This window comes from Macrosteles quadrilineatus, unplaced genomic scaffold (genome assembly GCF_028750875.1).
Source record: "Macrosteles quadrilineatus isolate MER2022 unplaced genomic scaffold, UCM_ALF_1.0 Scaffold_3__2_contigs__length_128488019, whole genome shotgun sequence".
Classification (NCBI taxonomy): Eukaryota; Metazoa; Arthropoda; class Insecta; order Hemiptera; family Cicadellidae; genus Macrosteles; species Macrosteles quadrilineatus.
In genome coordinates, this window is record NW_026542596.1 from 58,811,693 (window position 1) to 58,826,172 (window position 14,480).

At 33.3% G+C, this 14,480-nt stretch overlaps 1 protein-coding gene across 1 annotated transcript in view; it reads left to right on the top strand.

Moving 5' to 3' along the window:
* Positions 1 to 3,980: 3,980 nt before the first annotated feature.
* LOC128990453 (potassium voltage-gated channel protein Shaw-like) overlaps positions 3,981 to 14,480 on the top strand; it is a 268,138-nt gene continuing 257,638 nt past the window's right edge. The window contains exons 1-2 of the mRNA XM_054412819.1: positions 3,981 to 4,087; positions 10,027 to 10,255. Of these exons, the coding sequence (XP_054268794.1) occupies positions 10,062 to 10,255 (194 nt within the window). The 5' untranslated portion in view covers positions 3,981 to 4,087; positions 10,027 to 10,061. The remainder of the gene's footprint in view (positions 4,088 to 10,026; positions 10,256 to 14,480) is intronic.

Genomic DNA, 14,480 nt, shown 5'->3' on the forward strand with positions numbered 1-14,480 from the left:
ACTTTTTCTCGTAATTTTACAGGTCTTGATAAAACTAAACAGTTAACATAACGATAATATAAATCTGACAACTAATAACAAAATGACAGCTAAAAATGATTTGGAAGTAGCTCAAACTAAATACATAAAATATTACACAGTCAATTTTATTTATTTATATAACAATTTTAAAACCATGGGAGACCGTTGTGTGTGTGGTTTATACAGGATTAATTTAACCTTTGTAAGATTAAATTAATATTCACAGAGGTAGTTTTTGATGATCAAGCATTATGTTTATTGGAACACCAAAATTAGTTTTAAGCTGTATTGAGTTTAATTAAATTATAGCTTTGAAAATAAAGCATCTATACTATTATAAAATTGAGGTGGTGTCTGTCTGTCTATCTGTCTGGGCAGCTCTCACTACTAAAATACTAAACCGATAAAGCCAAAATTAAGCACAAATATGGTCCACATATCTAGAAACGTCATAGGCCTATTCACTTACCTGATTTCCTCTCGGGCTACGCCCCTTTGACGTCCAAAGTTTTTAGGTGAGGTTTTCAAAAGTAAAAATGTTATTTGGTCTCCATGGAAGCATGAGAAAATTCACAATGTTACCTTTGCATTGATATTGAAATTTAAACAATGATAACTGACAAATGCTCATAGAATTTCAGACAGCTGACCCAAAGAAAATATATTTTACACAACTATGTGGTAGGATTATTTAATCTAAAACTTTATGATAGATTATTTACTTTAAATCTATTTCAATGATTATGCAACTAATTTTTGTTCCCGTTGTAAGGCACGGGTACAGCAGCTAGTATGATATATACTTTGGAAAAATTAAAATCCAAAGCTACGTACAGTATTTGTTTTTTTATACAGTGAATAAGGTAATTTCCTTAATAAATATTTTAATATTCAATTTAAACATTAATATCTTTCAGTCCTTCTTGATACCTTGAAAATATGAAAAGACCTGTTATAAATAAAGTTAAACTTTCAATAATTTGAATTTTTATGGAAAATATTATTGTTATCAGCAAACCAATTTATTTTCAACTGGGAGCTAGAAGACATCATTTAAGAAACTACATGAAATATAACAACGTAGGAGACTCGGTTTCTGGCAGAGATGTGTTGTGTGTTCTTAGGGTTATAGTAAGACATTTTTCATGTGAAATGGAGTCTCCAATGATAAAGAAAGTCATTCCTTGCAAAACCCCCATCAGTTCTACCACTCTTCTTGTTTCTTTCGTAAATCTTTAACTCCTCTATATCCATCTTTTGTTCAACAGTACATTTTGTGATAAAATTACACAGTTCGTACATACAATGGATACAAATTCGAAGTAGTTTTATCAATAAGTTACGCGAGATAAAAATACTTGATAGTAGTGTTATACTAATAACTAACTAAATTTGTCATAAATTAAACTTATATGCAATCAAATATATCTAATTCTATATATGTTTCAAACCCATCTTTTAAACCAAAAAAATGGTGCAGTAAACATTATTTGAGGCTAAAACACTATCCATGGTTTTGGATCGTTATAATAACGTAAACTTAGTACAATCTTTGACTTGATACAACTTCTGTATGCAATAAGTCAATACTACATTTTTAGTATGATGAGCAGAATCTGGACAAGATTAACGAAGCTATTAATCTTACTGTTTTATTTATTTGGAACGTATCCAGCAAAGCAAGGGGTGGGTCGGGGCAGTACGAAGGTGAACTGTACTGATAAAATGTTTACCCAACCCGCCATGTTAAACTTCCCTATCCCAAGCGTGATGTATACAACTTTTTTACTTCTCGAGTGATGTAAAGTTGAGAAAAACTCACTCGGTGAGGAAATGAAACCCATTTAAATAACATTGAGTGCTTAACTTAAAAAAATATACTCGCTTCCGCTCGTTGCACAACATTCACCTGCGTGATGTAAAAACGCTCTTACTACACTTGTAAGGTAAATAGCTATTACCCAACTCGCCATGTTAAACTTCCCTATCCCAAGCGTGATGTAAAGTTTCGAAAACTAACTCGGTGAAGTAATGAAACCCATTCAAATAATATTGAGTTCTCAACTTATTAAACTATACCTCTATGGAATCAACGACGTTCAACGCTATAAATCAGCTGTGCGCTTAAATATTATTGTTATGCTAAAGTGTTTTCCTAACCTTGCTTTTGATTGCAAAAAAAAAAAAAACTTTTCTGTTAGAAGATGAGTGAAATGGATAATGGAAAATATTGTACGTAGCCCCCTGTATAAAATCATGTACGTTACACGTTACTCAAGAGCGTGTTTACATCACTGCGTATATAGATTGAAAAAATGCCATGTTTTGGACCTAAGTTGTCGTTTTTAAAAATTTATGGACTTAAAACTTTGTATCAATATGCAAAGTTTGTGTGTTAGCTTTGTTGTTGGATACAGACTAACTCCTGTATTAAAACTTTATCATATTTACTTATTGTTCTATTTTTGTTGAAGAGATTGTAAATTAAATTAAATGTAAAAAAAGAAAATGAGTGAAATGGATAATGAAACATATTGTACGTAACCCCCTGTATATTGTCGGGTCAGGTAAATTCTTGTGTTTACATCACTTAGGTGAATTATGAAACTCGCTTCCGCTCGTGTCACAATATTCACCTGCGTGATGTAAAAACGCTCTTACTACACTTGTAAGGTAAATAGCTATCACGGCAGTGCCCAGGACCGAACCCACATCTTTGCCTTGGGCCCGAAGTCCGTGATGCTACCAACTGAGCCACCGACTCAACAACTGGGTTCATGGTTCAATCTTAAAGGTTTTTAGCTATTGAACGTTCAATACTCGATATAAATCCCTTGATAATCTGGATTTTAACCGACGGTTTCGACTAAAAATAACTAATGACTGTATAATTTGTTCACTGTTTTGTATGATGAAAGTGCATCTACGGGATTTGCAAGTCAAGTTATGAACATTCAAAATGCATTAAATAAATGGCTATAATTAAAAAATATACTGATTGATAAATGTGCACAAAAATATTTATTCAACGAATTAAAATATTTCCAATATTTTTCAACTGTTTTAAATCTATGTATTAAAAAGTGTTTTATTATTTGCAAAGTGAACTATAAAGAAAGGATTATAGAAGAAAATAAGTCACCCAACACATTTTTATATATTTAAAATCATAATGTAAACCTCTAAAATCTAGTAAAAATAAGTACAAACAAAATAACTTCTTGATCAGCATAGTTCATGTTATTAAATTACTTGAAAGTACAAATATTCGTTAAATAACACTTGTAATAATATATTTACACTTATACTGTTTACTCACAAGACGGTAAATACATATAAAAGATGGTAAGGGGTGATCGATTTCGATTAGACACACCAACCGAATGGGTCTGATGATGATTGGAGTGTGCAATCAAAATGGGTCACCACTTAACATCTTTATATGTATTTACCGTCTTGTGAGTAGACAGTATAACTGTAAATATATTATTACAAGTGTTTTTGACGGATATTTGCACTTTCAAGTATAATATGTCACAATACTCTTACAGTTCTGACGAGTCAAGTCATTTTTACACCTAATTAAAACAATTGTCTCCCTCCGATTGGACCTGATGATAGCCTTCGTACGTTAAAACCAATCACCACTGTACAATATTGTATATATGCTTTCCTTCTTGGAAACATGTTTACAAAAGCGTTGAAACATTTCATAGGTATATTTAAATTCCTACCATACCCTCCAACTCAAATTCTAATCAAGAATTAGGTTAATTATGCTATTGATGGTCCAGCCCAACTTGCAGGTGTAGTGCAAGGGGATGCCGGGAGGGGCGAGGGAGGTGCGCAGACGGTTGCCATGACGACGGGACGCTCAGCATCCACGGGAGTCAGTCGGTGCCGTCCGGTGGTCCAAGACCGAGGTGTGTGACGTCACGGTTTAAATAGTGCGTTTATTGCCGAGGGAGTGGCTTAACTTAAGGGTAGTATTGTAGTGCGGTCATGTAGTTAATTCGTTTCGATAAAAAAAACTAGTGCCGGTCGGATAATGGATTAAAATTAATTTGTAAGTATGGTATTGAGTTGCTGTTTATAATGTGGAAATTATTAGAGTTGGGTGTGTATATTGTTACTATGATGAAGGATTTTACATTATTAAACAATATGGATGTTTAGTGTACTTTGTGCAAAGTTGAATACAATTATTCGATAAACAGTCCTGTAAGTTTATCTGATTTGTAGGCTATTTTTGTTAATCTTGCACCCCGAAAGTGGTTTAAAACATAATTTACTAGAGGTGTTGAAAATTTGAAAATCTAACTCACCCTCTTTAGTTCTGACGTAATTGACAATAGCTAGTTTATTTAGGTGAGGTTTATTATTGATCATGATCCTCCTGCTAACTATCTCCTCTAGCAAATCGGAGAGTTTATTTAAAAAAAAATGATTTTACTCAGACGATATAAGATAAATACAGGTTGGACAAAGTAAACGGAAGTTACCTAGGCGAAAATAAGACAGGAAATTAAGGCGAACAAAAAATAATACATACCTTAATTAGTTAGTTTCTTTAAAACCTTAATCTACAGGTGGATGATTATCAAGCACAAAACTTTTAAACAGAGGATTATTGACCTTTTCACAACATTCAGGAAGAGTTAGTATATATTTAGTAATTTCAACATTCTAACGCAGATTGTTTCATGAACTAGTTGAAAAGCATTCGAACCTCATAAAGCGATGCAAAGAACAGTTGAGCAAAACACATAAAAGCCTAACTGACAAGAAGCTAGTTCGATTACTTAAAAGGGTTGAATTGTAAACATTTGTTCTTAATAGGAGTTCTTTTACTTCTAAAATAAATATAAGTATTTTGATTAGTTACTATTTTAGTTCTGGATATAACATTGTCAATACCGTAATAAATTTAAAAAAAATAAAGCACAGAAATGATCAAAGATTTCAGTACCAACTCGTTCATTAGGGGGTGGTTCGTTAAATACTGTACCTTGAGGATGACAATTTGATCCCATCATCTTTGGATGGTGGTAATTTGTTTAGCGAGGTAATGACACCACTCTTACTGTGTGATTAATTGGTCTTTCGAACAGTTTTTACATATAAAATGTACCTATAGTGTATTCTATGCTACAAACAATTATTCATTATAATATTAAAAAATTAAAAATCATTAGTGTTTAATGTTGTTTGTTTAAAACTTCAATATGATATGCTGAATTGGAACAAGAAATATGTTTGGTGATCTCGGATCTCGGCAATAGGACAAAGAACAGGGTACTAGCATATTGTTAAATTTATTAGGTATCAAGGCGAAATGATTTTATATCAAGCAATGACAAACACAGCCTTTGATTTGCCAGTTGATAGGAACGAATTTGCTTGAAATATATATCGGCAATTCATAATCTTAGCCTCGACCAATCTAACAAGGCTGAGTTAGGCAATGCATTTACTGTTTAAACAAATCTAAAATAGGCATTCAAATTAAAAAGCTTTGATTAAAAAGTCTAACTATGTGATAGCTACTGGTTTTATGGATCTAGAACATGGAAAGTATAATAAATGTCACCTGTGTATCACTTGGCTTAGTATATTTAACCTTATTTAGTTAAGATTTTTATTAGATTTATCTGACAATACTAAGGATGTAAGATAATATCTGTGTGTATATTAACTCATACTGTAGGCCTAAATATGTATGAGTCGTTAAAGGACATACATATGTTACAATAACTATCTATTAGGTGAGTCGGTGACTCAGTTGGTAGCGTCACGGCAGTGATGTCGTGGGTTCGGATCCTGGTCACTGCCGAAAACATTTTATCAGTACAGTTTACATTTGTTCTGTACCGGCTCACCCCTTGTTCTGCTTGATACGTTCCACGCACAGAACAGTCGTCTATGTAGACGGGCAACTGCAAGGTTAAAAGGTCCCTCTAAAAAAATCGATCAAGTAGGGAAAATTACTTATTTGCACTTAAAAAATATTTACAACACGGTATAAATAAAAAGTATATTTTCTCGATTCTGTCAGGCCATTTTATAACCTCCTCTACGGTGGATAGATTTAAGGATCTCTTGACAGAATACAAGTAAAATATATTTTTGACGAGTAACGTAGTTCAACACGAGAGGATATTAATATACACTAAACTTGTTACTATTCAGATTATTATTATTTACAGGGTGTTTATGAAGACAGCCACTTTATTACAGTCATAGTGTCCGGTTTTTTTCTTGATGTTTTATTAATTTATGTTTGTTTAAAACCCCCAGCTACTCGAGGACGAGTATCTAGATAATAACAATTTTTGTGACAGATGACTCTGTTTTGGAAGAATTCCTCAAACAGTCCCCTTAGGATTCGTGACAATTGCAGCCTTCAAGGCATTATGTGAATATCTGTCATTTCAGCGGCGTGAACAATGTGTTTAAAACACTTACTAAAACTAGCTGTTACCCATGGGCTTCTGTAAAATTATTGATACAATGAAAAAAACATTAAAAAGCTTAAATTAAGGAATTCATGCATATTTTAACTTTTTACAGTGCTTATACATTAATCGGAGTGAAAATGTGGTGTAACTTGTACTGCTAAAATGTATGTTCCCCGATTATAATCAAAATATTTTGCAAAGTTTGCATGTAATCTTGTAGGGAATTAAACAAAAATCTTATTGTTTAAAAAGTTTCATGTGGGTTATAAGATATAGAAAGATATTTGGTTTCGTCAAACTGGCTACCATATAACTTATATTCATCCCAAGAAGTTATAGTTAAACTAAACCATCAATTTGTCAACATTCACTTCTTAAATTAGTTTGTAATGAGCCGTTGAAAGATAAATAGTTTTAGATAAACAAAGAAGACTAATCTCTCAACTTGATTAATTTATTGAACATTAATGAGTTATATTAACCCAAAATACATGGCTATGTTTTGAGCAACAGGTTGACTTCAATTTGTTGATAAGTTTTGTAGATATAAACAAACGAGTTTAAGATCTTCTAAGTTGTTGTTGTCAAGTGGAAAGCAACAGTTGGTAGAATTAGAGGTGGGTGAAATGTTTCATATTATCTTACGTATCTTGAATGTGCTACTATTGTTATATTCTCGTTACGTATTTCACGCCACCAAGTGTAGCGTAAAATAAATAATAATAAATAATAAAAGTAGTATTCATACATCTAGTAAGATGTATGAATACGACTTTTATTATTTTTTAAGTAGCTATGTTTAGAGAATTTCCCTTTAGGGAAGTAGCTATTACTATTGACTTTATATCTATACTGTGTAGATATAAAGTCAATGCTATTACCGTAGGTGGCACGGTAAGACCTAGGCCCAAGACTGATTTACTTTTTCAATTTGAACAATTTAGTATATCAAAGTGTTTTGTACGGTTATTGGTAACGGACAAAATTGAAACAATTGTAAATATAAATTCCCATGTTATTCTATTGGACAATATTGTAAAATGTTGTATTTCACTCGTTTATGGATATATTTTTATCAAACTTGGTAAATTTGTTTATTAAAAACTAAGCTATTAATATTTTACCAAAAACACATTTTATTATTTTCCATGTAGCAGCAAACCTAGGTACTCGTTAAACCTCATGTTTTAATTAGATTTAATTCCCTTAGTCGGCAGGTTTGCTGCGGTGGGGGTATTTAAGTTAGAAACGTTTAAAAAGTAGGAGACTTTACAACAGCACACTCTGACTTATTTAAAAACTGATTTATTTATAATTTATATTTGAGATGTAATGTTTTGTTTCAATTAATAAAATTGTATTTAAATTACAGCTATAGCACACCTTCACGTTTTATCAGACAATAAAAAACAGTTTTTCTTTTCATTTGTCACTTACAACTTTTCGATTTGAATTTATATAACATAATGTGCTAACATAATTCTTTCATAAAATACTCAAACTGTTGTTAAATCATGACTGCTTGGAAGCGGAAGAACACCATTAGAGAAACATCAGCTGGCTGAAAGATGAACGCCTGGGGCTTGGCGTTGGCTGTAAAAATATTACTAAATAAAAATTTTGATGAACGAGAACATTATTTGGGAATGAAGCTATAAAGTAATTATGTGAAAATATATTACGAATAAATATACACACAGGGTTTTGAGAAGTTGAGTTTGTAGTTAGTATCTCATACTTAAGTGTGAGGGTGCCGGGATCAATCCCCGGAGATCGGGGACAAACTTGAACTACTTTCTTTTGACAAGTTTGAAGAGAGGTTTTTTTCAATAAAAATGCCTCTGAGAGGGTACCAAACATATTATTATTCTTCTTTCGGTTTTTAAACATGTAAAGACTCAAACCACATTGAATGGTTGATTTTAACCAGGTTTAATTGAAACATAATATAAGTTTTAACAGCTTCTCGCTTGCAGTAAACTACGATGGCTGAGGAGCATAGCTGCTGAAAACTATAAACCCATCAGAAACTTAGGTTCTAAGAATCCTATTTTAAGCAAAGTTTCATTGCTTGTTTTAAATTTTGTTTTAAAGAATTTTGTTTTAAATTTTACTTAATACAATACATTGTGTATAAATTTAACAATTTTGGATCTGGACAAACATTTCAAACCTAAATACATGCAATGTTGCTTACAAGTTGAGTTAGGTAGAGGAAAGGTATTTATCGTCTGTAGTGACTTTATAGATCACAGTATAATTCTACGCCCATTGAGCATTTCTCTAAGTTGAACTTTAGGAGCTGGCGGTGAATATCTTCGACAACTTTCGGAATTTTCATAGAGTTGTCCAGATAGGCGTTCCTCAGAATAGTTTAAATATTGTATTTAGATGGAATAGAAATGCCATTACACAATACCCTATTTTTTAGAACGATGTTTTACTCTTAGTCGAGTCTCGGATTAAGCCTGCAAATGACCCAATTGACTCGTCGTTCGTAACTACTGTCTCTTATTTTACGTATTTAGCATGTTTGAAATATTTACAGCAGGTGTAAATACAAAGAAAAGTGTGGTAAGACGAACTTTATAATATCCATAGCATATCCACCCAATAAGTAAAACGCTGTATTAGAAAATATTCCCTCCTGAGACATAAATATAGATGATCTAATTTGAAATAACATTTTTACATTTATATTTCGATTTGAGGGAATTTATGTGTATCACGTCTCAAGGATATTCATGAATAAACAAATAAATTGCTTGTTCCTTGAGTAGCTCTATAATTTGTTAAGTATAAAAATGCAAATATTTTAATCCACGTGGATATTTAATGTTGACGCAACAGTACCTTACTCGACTGCGAATGTTTCTATTTGAACAGTATTTGCATGTTTATATCTCAACTTCGCAAGTATTGGATGGTTGGGTCACAATTTCACACGAGAATAACATAAAGAAGTATTGCCGACTTGATATCGGTTTTAAGTGCCTCGGGCCTTAAATTATTACATTTAGTTTACGCGGAATATGTAATTAAGTGGTTTAGATCAGGTCACTAAATAATATATATATGTACAAAGACAATTTTAAACTATCTGGAAGAACATTTGATTCCAATGTTGCTTATTCAAAGATTTATAGTTTTCAAATAAAACTACCGAAGCGCTCACTGGAATAAATCATATGCTATTTCTTCAGGTAAACTTGCCAATTGTTTGTCAAAAAACTTATGATCATAATGTTAGTACGTAGGAGCGAGCTGGTCTAGTGGTTAGAGTGCAGGACTTTGGTCCCTGAGGTCCCAGGTCCAAATCCCGCCAATGGATTTTATCCTTGTGATAATGTCGCAACGCATAAGTCTAGCCTAAAGCAATGTGAACAAATTCCGGGGTCGTTCCTAGCTTCAAGGACGAAAAATAATACAAGCAGATGCCAAAATTTCTTTCTTAAATAATTTCTCAAGAAAATTCCTCACGCCGAAAAAAATAAATTTTGCGTCTTCGCATTTTAGTTTAAAGTAAACTAAAAACACATTTTTACAGGAAAGTTATCATGACGGTGAGCTGACGAAGCCGCCATGGATGGCGAGAACAGGATCATCCTGAACGTTGGTGGGATCAGATACGAGACGTACAAGGCGACGCTGAAGAAGATCCCGGCGACGCGGCTGTCCAGGCTCACGGAGGCGCTCGCCAACTACGACCCCATCCTCAACGAGTACTTCTTCGACCGCCACCCTGGGGTCTTCGCCCAGGTCCTCAACTACTATAGGTTAGTGTGTAACATATTGTATGTTAGATGTCTCGCCAACTACGACCCCATCCTCAACGAGTACTTCTTCGACCGCCACCCTGGAGTCTTCGCCCAGGTCCTCAACTACTATAGGTTAGTGTGTAACATATTGTATGTTAGATGTCTCGCCAACTACGACCCCATCCTCAACGAGTACTTCTTCGACCGCCACCCTGGAGTCTTCGCCCAGGTCCTCAACTACTATAGGTTAGTGTGTAACAAATTGTATGTTAGATGTCTCGCCAACTACGACCCCATCCTCAACGAGTACTTCTTCGACCACCACCCTGGAGTCTTCACTCAGGTCCTCAACTACTACAGGTTAGTGTGTTACATATTGTAGGTTAGATGTCTCGCCAACTACGACCCCATCCTCAACGAGTACTTCTTCGACCGCCACCCTGGGGTCTTCGCCCAGGTCCTCAACTACTATAGGTTAGTGTGTTACATACCACTGTAGGATTTGTAGGTTAGATGTCTCGCCAACTACGACCCCATCCTCAACGAGTACTTCTTCGACCGCCACCCTGGAGTCTTTGCCCAGGTCCTCAACTACTATAGGTTAGTGTGTAACATATTGTATGTTAGATGTCTCGCCAACTACGACCCCATCCTCAACGAGTACTTCTTCGACCGCCACCCTGGAGTCTTTGCCCAGGTCCTCAACTACTATAGGTTAGTGTGTAACATATTGTATGTTAGATGTCTCGCCAACTACGACCCCATCCTCAACGAGTACTTCTTCGACCACCACCCTGGAGTCTTCACTCAGGTCCTCAACTACTATAGGTTAGTGTGTAACATATTGTATGTTAGATGTCTCGCCAACTACGACCCCATCCTCAACGAGTACTTCTTCGAACGCCACCCTGGAATCTAAATGCAGGATTATTAGCTTACATACTACCAGGTATAACCCGGCTAATCCCACAAGAAGTACTCGCTTGAGAGCGACTTTGTAGTCTACTCCTACTATGTTACTAAATAGTAGTTCACGTACATTACTTTACCTACGGCAGTGTTTTAAAAACCACTACTAATAACTTCGTAGGTAAACACTGTCGTAGGTAAAGTACCTACGGCAGTGTTTTAAAAACCACTACTAATAACTTCGTAGGTAAACACTGTCGTAGGTAAAGTAGTGTACGCAACTCGCGTAAATAGTGCTAACGACACTCGTAGAAGTTTTTAAGGTACTCGCCAAGGCTCGTACCTTGAATTTCTACTCGTGTCGTTTACACCATTACGTAATCGTTTCGTAAACTACAATAAATGGTTGAATAGGTACAAAATGTTGTAACGCTTCTTCAGACTCCAAAGGTTTATTTCTCAAGCAGCCCCACGTGCGGACTTAAATGTGCCGTTTGACGTAAAGTAATCTGTTTTTTTTTATTGTTCATACGTCTGATTTTGACAATAAAATTAACTCTTATCTTAAGACTCAACTAAAGTCTTGTGTATAACACTTTGCAAGCAGGTTCTCAATAATAAAATCAAAGGGCCTGCTCGAATGTTTACAAGTTTTCCCCTAAGTACAAAAATAGATAAATAGTAAAGACAAAGACTGTTTTTTAGCAAAACTATGGGTTCATTGCTCCTCAATAGTCGTAGTATGTGGGACAGAGGGATATTCCCAACTTGAAATGAGGCGGCGCTAGGTATAAATGAACAAATTGACAATTCAAGCGTAACACTGAGGTCATTTGGGCTTGGGCGCTTCCGCCCTTATCTCTGTTGGTTCAGTTTCGTTTGCGTTGTTTGCTTGTTGTTTTGACCATTTCACCTATACATGTGTTTTGAATCAAATTTATATTTATAAATTTAATTCCAGAAAAAAAACCGAGCCCTATCAATATAAATAAATCAATAAAATCACAAGTAATGTGATGGTTGTAATGTATTTAGACCTGATGAAATTATAAACAATATTATTTATACCTTTAGTTTTTTATGCAAGCAAGAATTTTTATTTCAGAGTTTCAGTATTAATTACGGTTTTACTGGGAATAATTGTATAACACGCTTTTTCAATGGATGAAATTTTCTTTATCCACCCCATATTATAGTTATCCGGCTAGTTTTACTAAATGAAATTCATAGCAACAAAACGTATAAAATATAACACTACAAAATATCGCTTTTATGACCTATGTATAAGAGCTAATACCACAGAGAGACGGTGGTTTTTGAAGTGAACTAGGCTAGACTTGATTAATTTTGTATATTTTACTCGTATTTTATTTATATTTCAACGGACATTCCTTTTTGAAGTCCCAACTGAATATCCCACTGTTTTGTGTTTTGTATACCCCACTGGCCTCAAAACTCATATTAGTGGTCCATTGATTCACAAAAGTTCATTTGAAATTTTGTTTATAAGTGCTAATGCAAATAAAACGAAAGGTAACTCTTAACATTTAGTTTGCCCGTCAACATGAGCCTAGCTCTAGCTCATGCCTAGATTATTCAAATATATAATCGAAGTAAATAATCTATTTTCTGTTTATTGAGTAAAACTGAATGACATCATACAACAATGACTGTTAGGCGCAAGCGCAACAGGTAAAACCAATTCCATACAGTGATTTGTGTAGACGAACATAGTTGAACAATAATTATCGCACAAACTCATTAATTTCATTCAACATAAACATTGTTAAAGCTAATCTTGGATTTATCTATGTGTAATTTCGCTGTTTGTTTCAATCAAGGTTTTATGAAAGAAAACACACTAGTAAGTGGAAACAGTAGTAAAAAAGCAAAGTAAAACAGTAGCGTTGAGTTGTAATGTAAATATATGGATGTAAAGGTTTGTAGTAACTCAGTGGTGTGAAATCACAACAAACTGAGCTTTAGAACAATTCATTCATGTGTAATGTGCAGTTAAAGTAGAAAAACATGATATGGAAAATACTGCTAATATTATTCTGTTATAGTTGGAATTTCTGTTTATATTTTTGTGGGGCACATATTTTTTGATCAGCATACATACACGATCAATCGAAATGAAATGAAAGACTGCTAGAATTGTTGTAGAAGCCTGAAATTTAAGATTGAGTACTGAATTGTAAAGATACTGACAATTTAAACACTTTAAAAAAATAAAATAAAATAAGTTCATCTAAGCTTCTTGAATGGATTTTAAGTCCTCATATCCATCATAAGTTAAATTAAGTGGGTCGATGTAATAAGGTTCTAATAAGGGGTTCTACAAAATAAAGCAGGCAACATACTTAAGTGAAACACTGTAGATTGATGGGTTTTTATCAGATTTTTTACTTTATATTTTTAATATATAAAATAAATAAATTCATGTTGATGTTTCTTGCGATTTTCCTAAAGTTAAGTATAGCTTTCACCCTTTAATATATCAATACAATCATAAAAAAGCTTTATTTTGTATATTGAGGCATTTTGTCTTTGTTGAATATTTGATGTGAATGCCCTTCTTTTTAACTGTTTACAAATATATAAGTTAGCCCATATTCAGAAATCCTGCTATGGAGGTATTTAAACCTATAGACACATTTAAAATAGCTTTCTTTAGACACGATGACGTTCAATTTAGAACTATAGGCCTACCAAAACAAAAAAAAAATCAATCAATCAATCAAGATAACTTTATTCATATTGCACATTTTGTACAGAATGGAGTCAGTTATAAATCAAGAATCAGTTAGAATCATAATTAATTTTAATAATAAAACTTTAAAGTAATAAAATAAACATAAACTTCAGCTACAAAACGGAAACATATTTTTATCTAATTATAAAATCTTTTGAACAAAAATTAAGATGTTTTAAAGTCAGAAACCTGGCGTTTAGCATATAAATCTATTCGTTGCGACCCCTTCTTTAAGTAAAAAATCTGAATATCATCAAAGGTTTGAAATTCTGCTATGAAACTGTTATTTGCCAAGTTTCCGTTTTATTAATTTATGTTAAAACTGATTTAAATTAGGAAATAGCGATTGTAAAACAAATTTAGAAGTTCCTTTTAATTTTTTGTTACTTTCAAATCACAGTCTTATTTATGAACAAATTAACTTGCCATTTGTATTTAACATTAACTGGGGTATTTGCATTTACTCTTTTAACTTTTCACTGCCTAAAACATTTAAGCTTGATAACCTACATTATAGTTAAAACAACCATCGGATTGTATATATTTCAATTACGGAAACTAAAATTGTAAAAATGTATA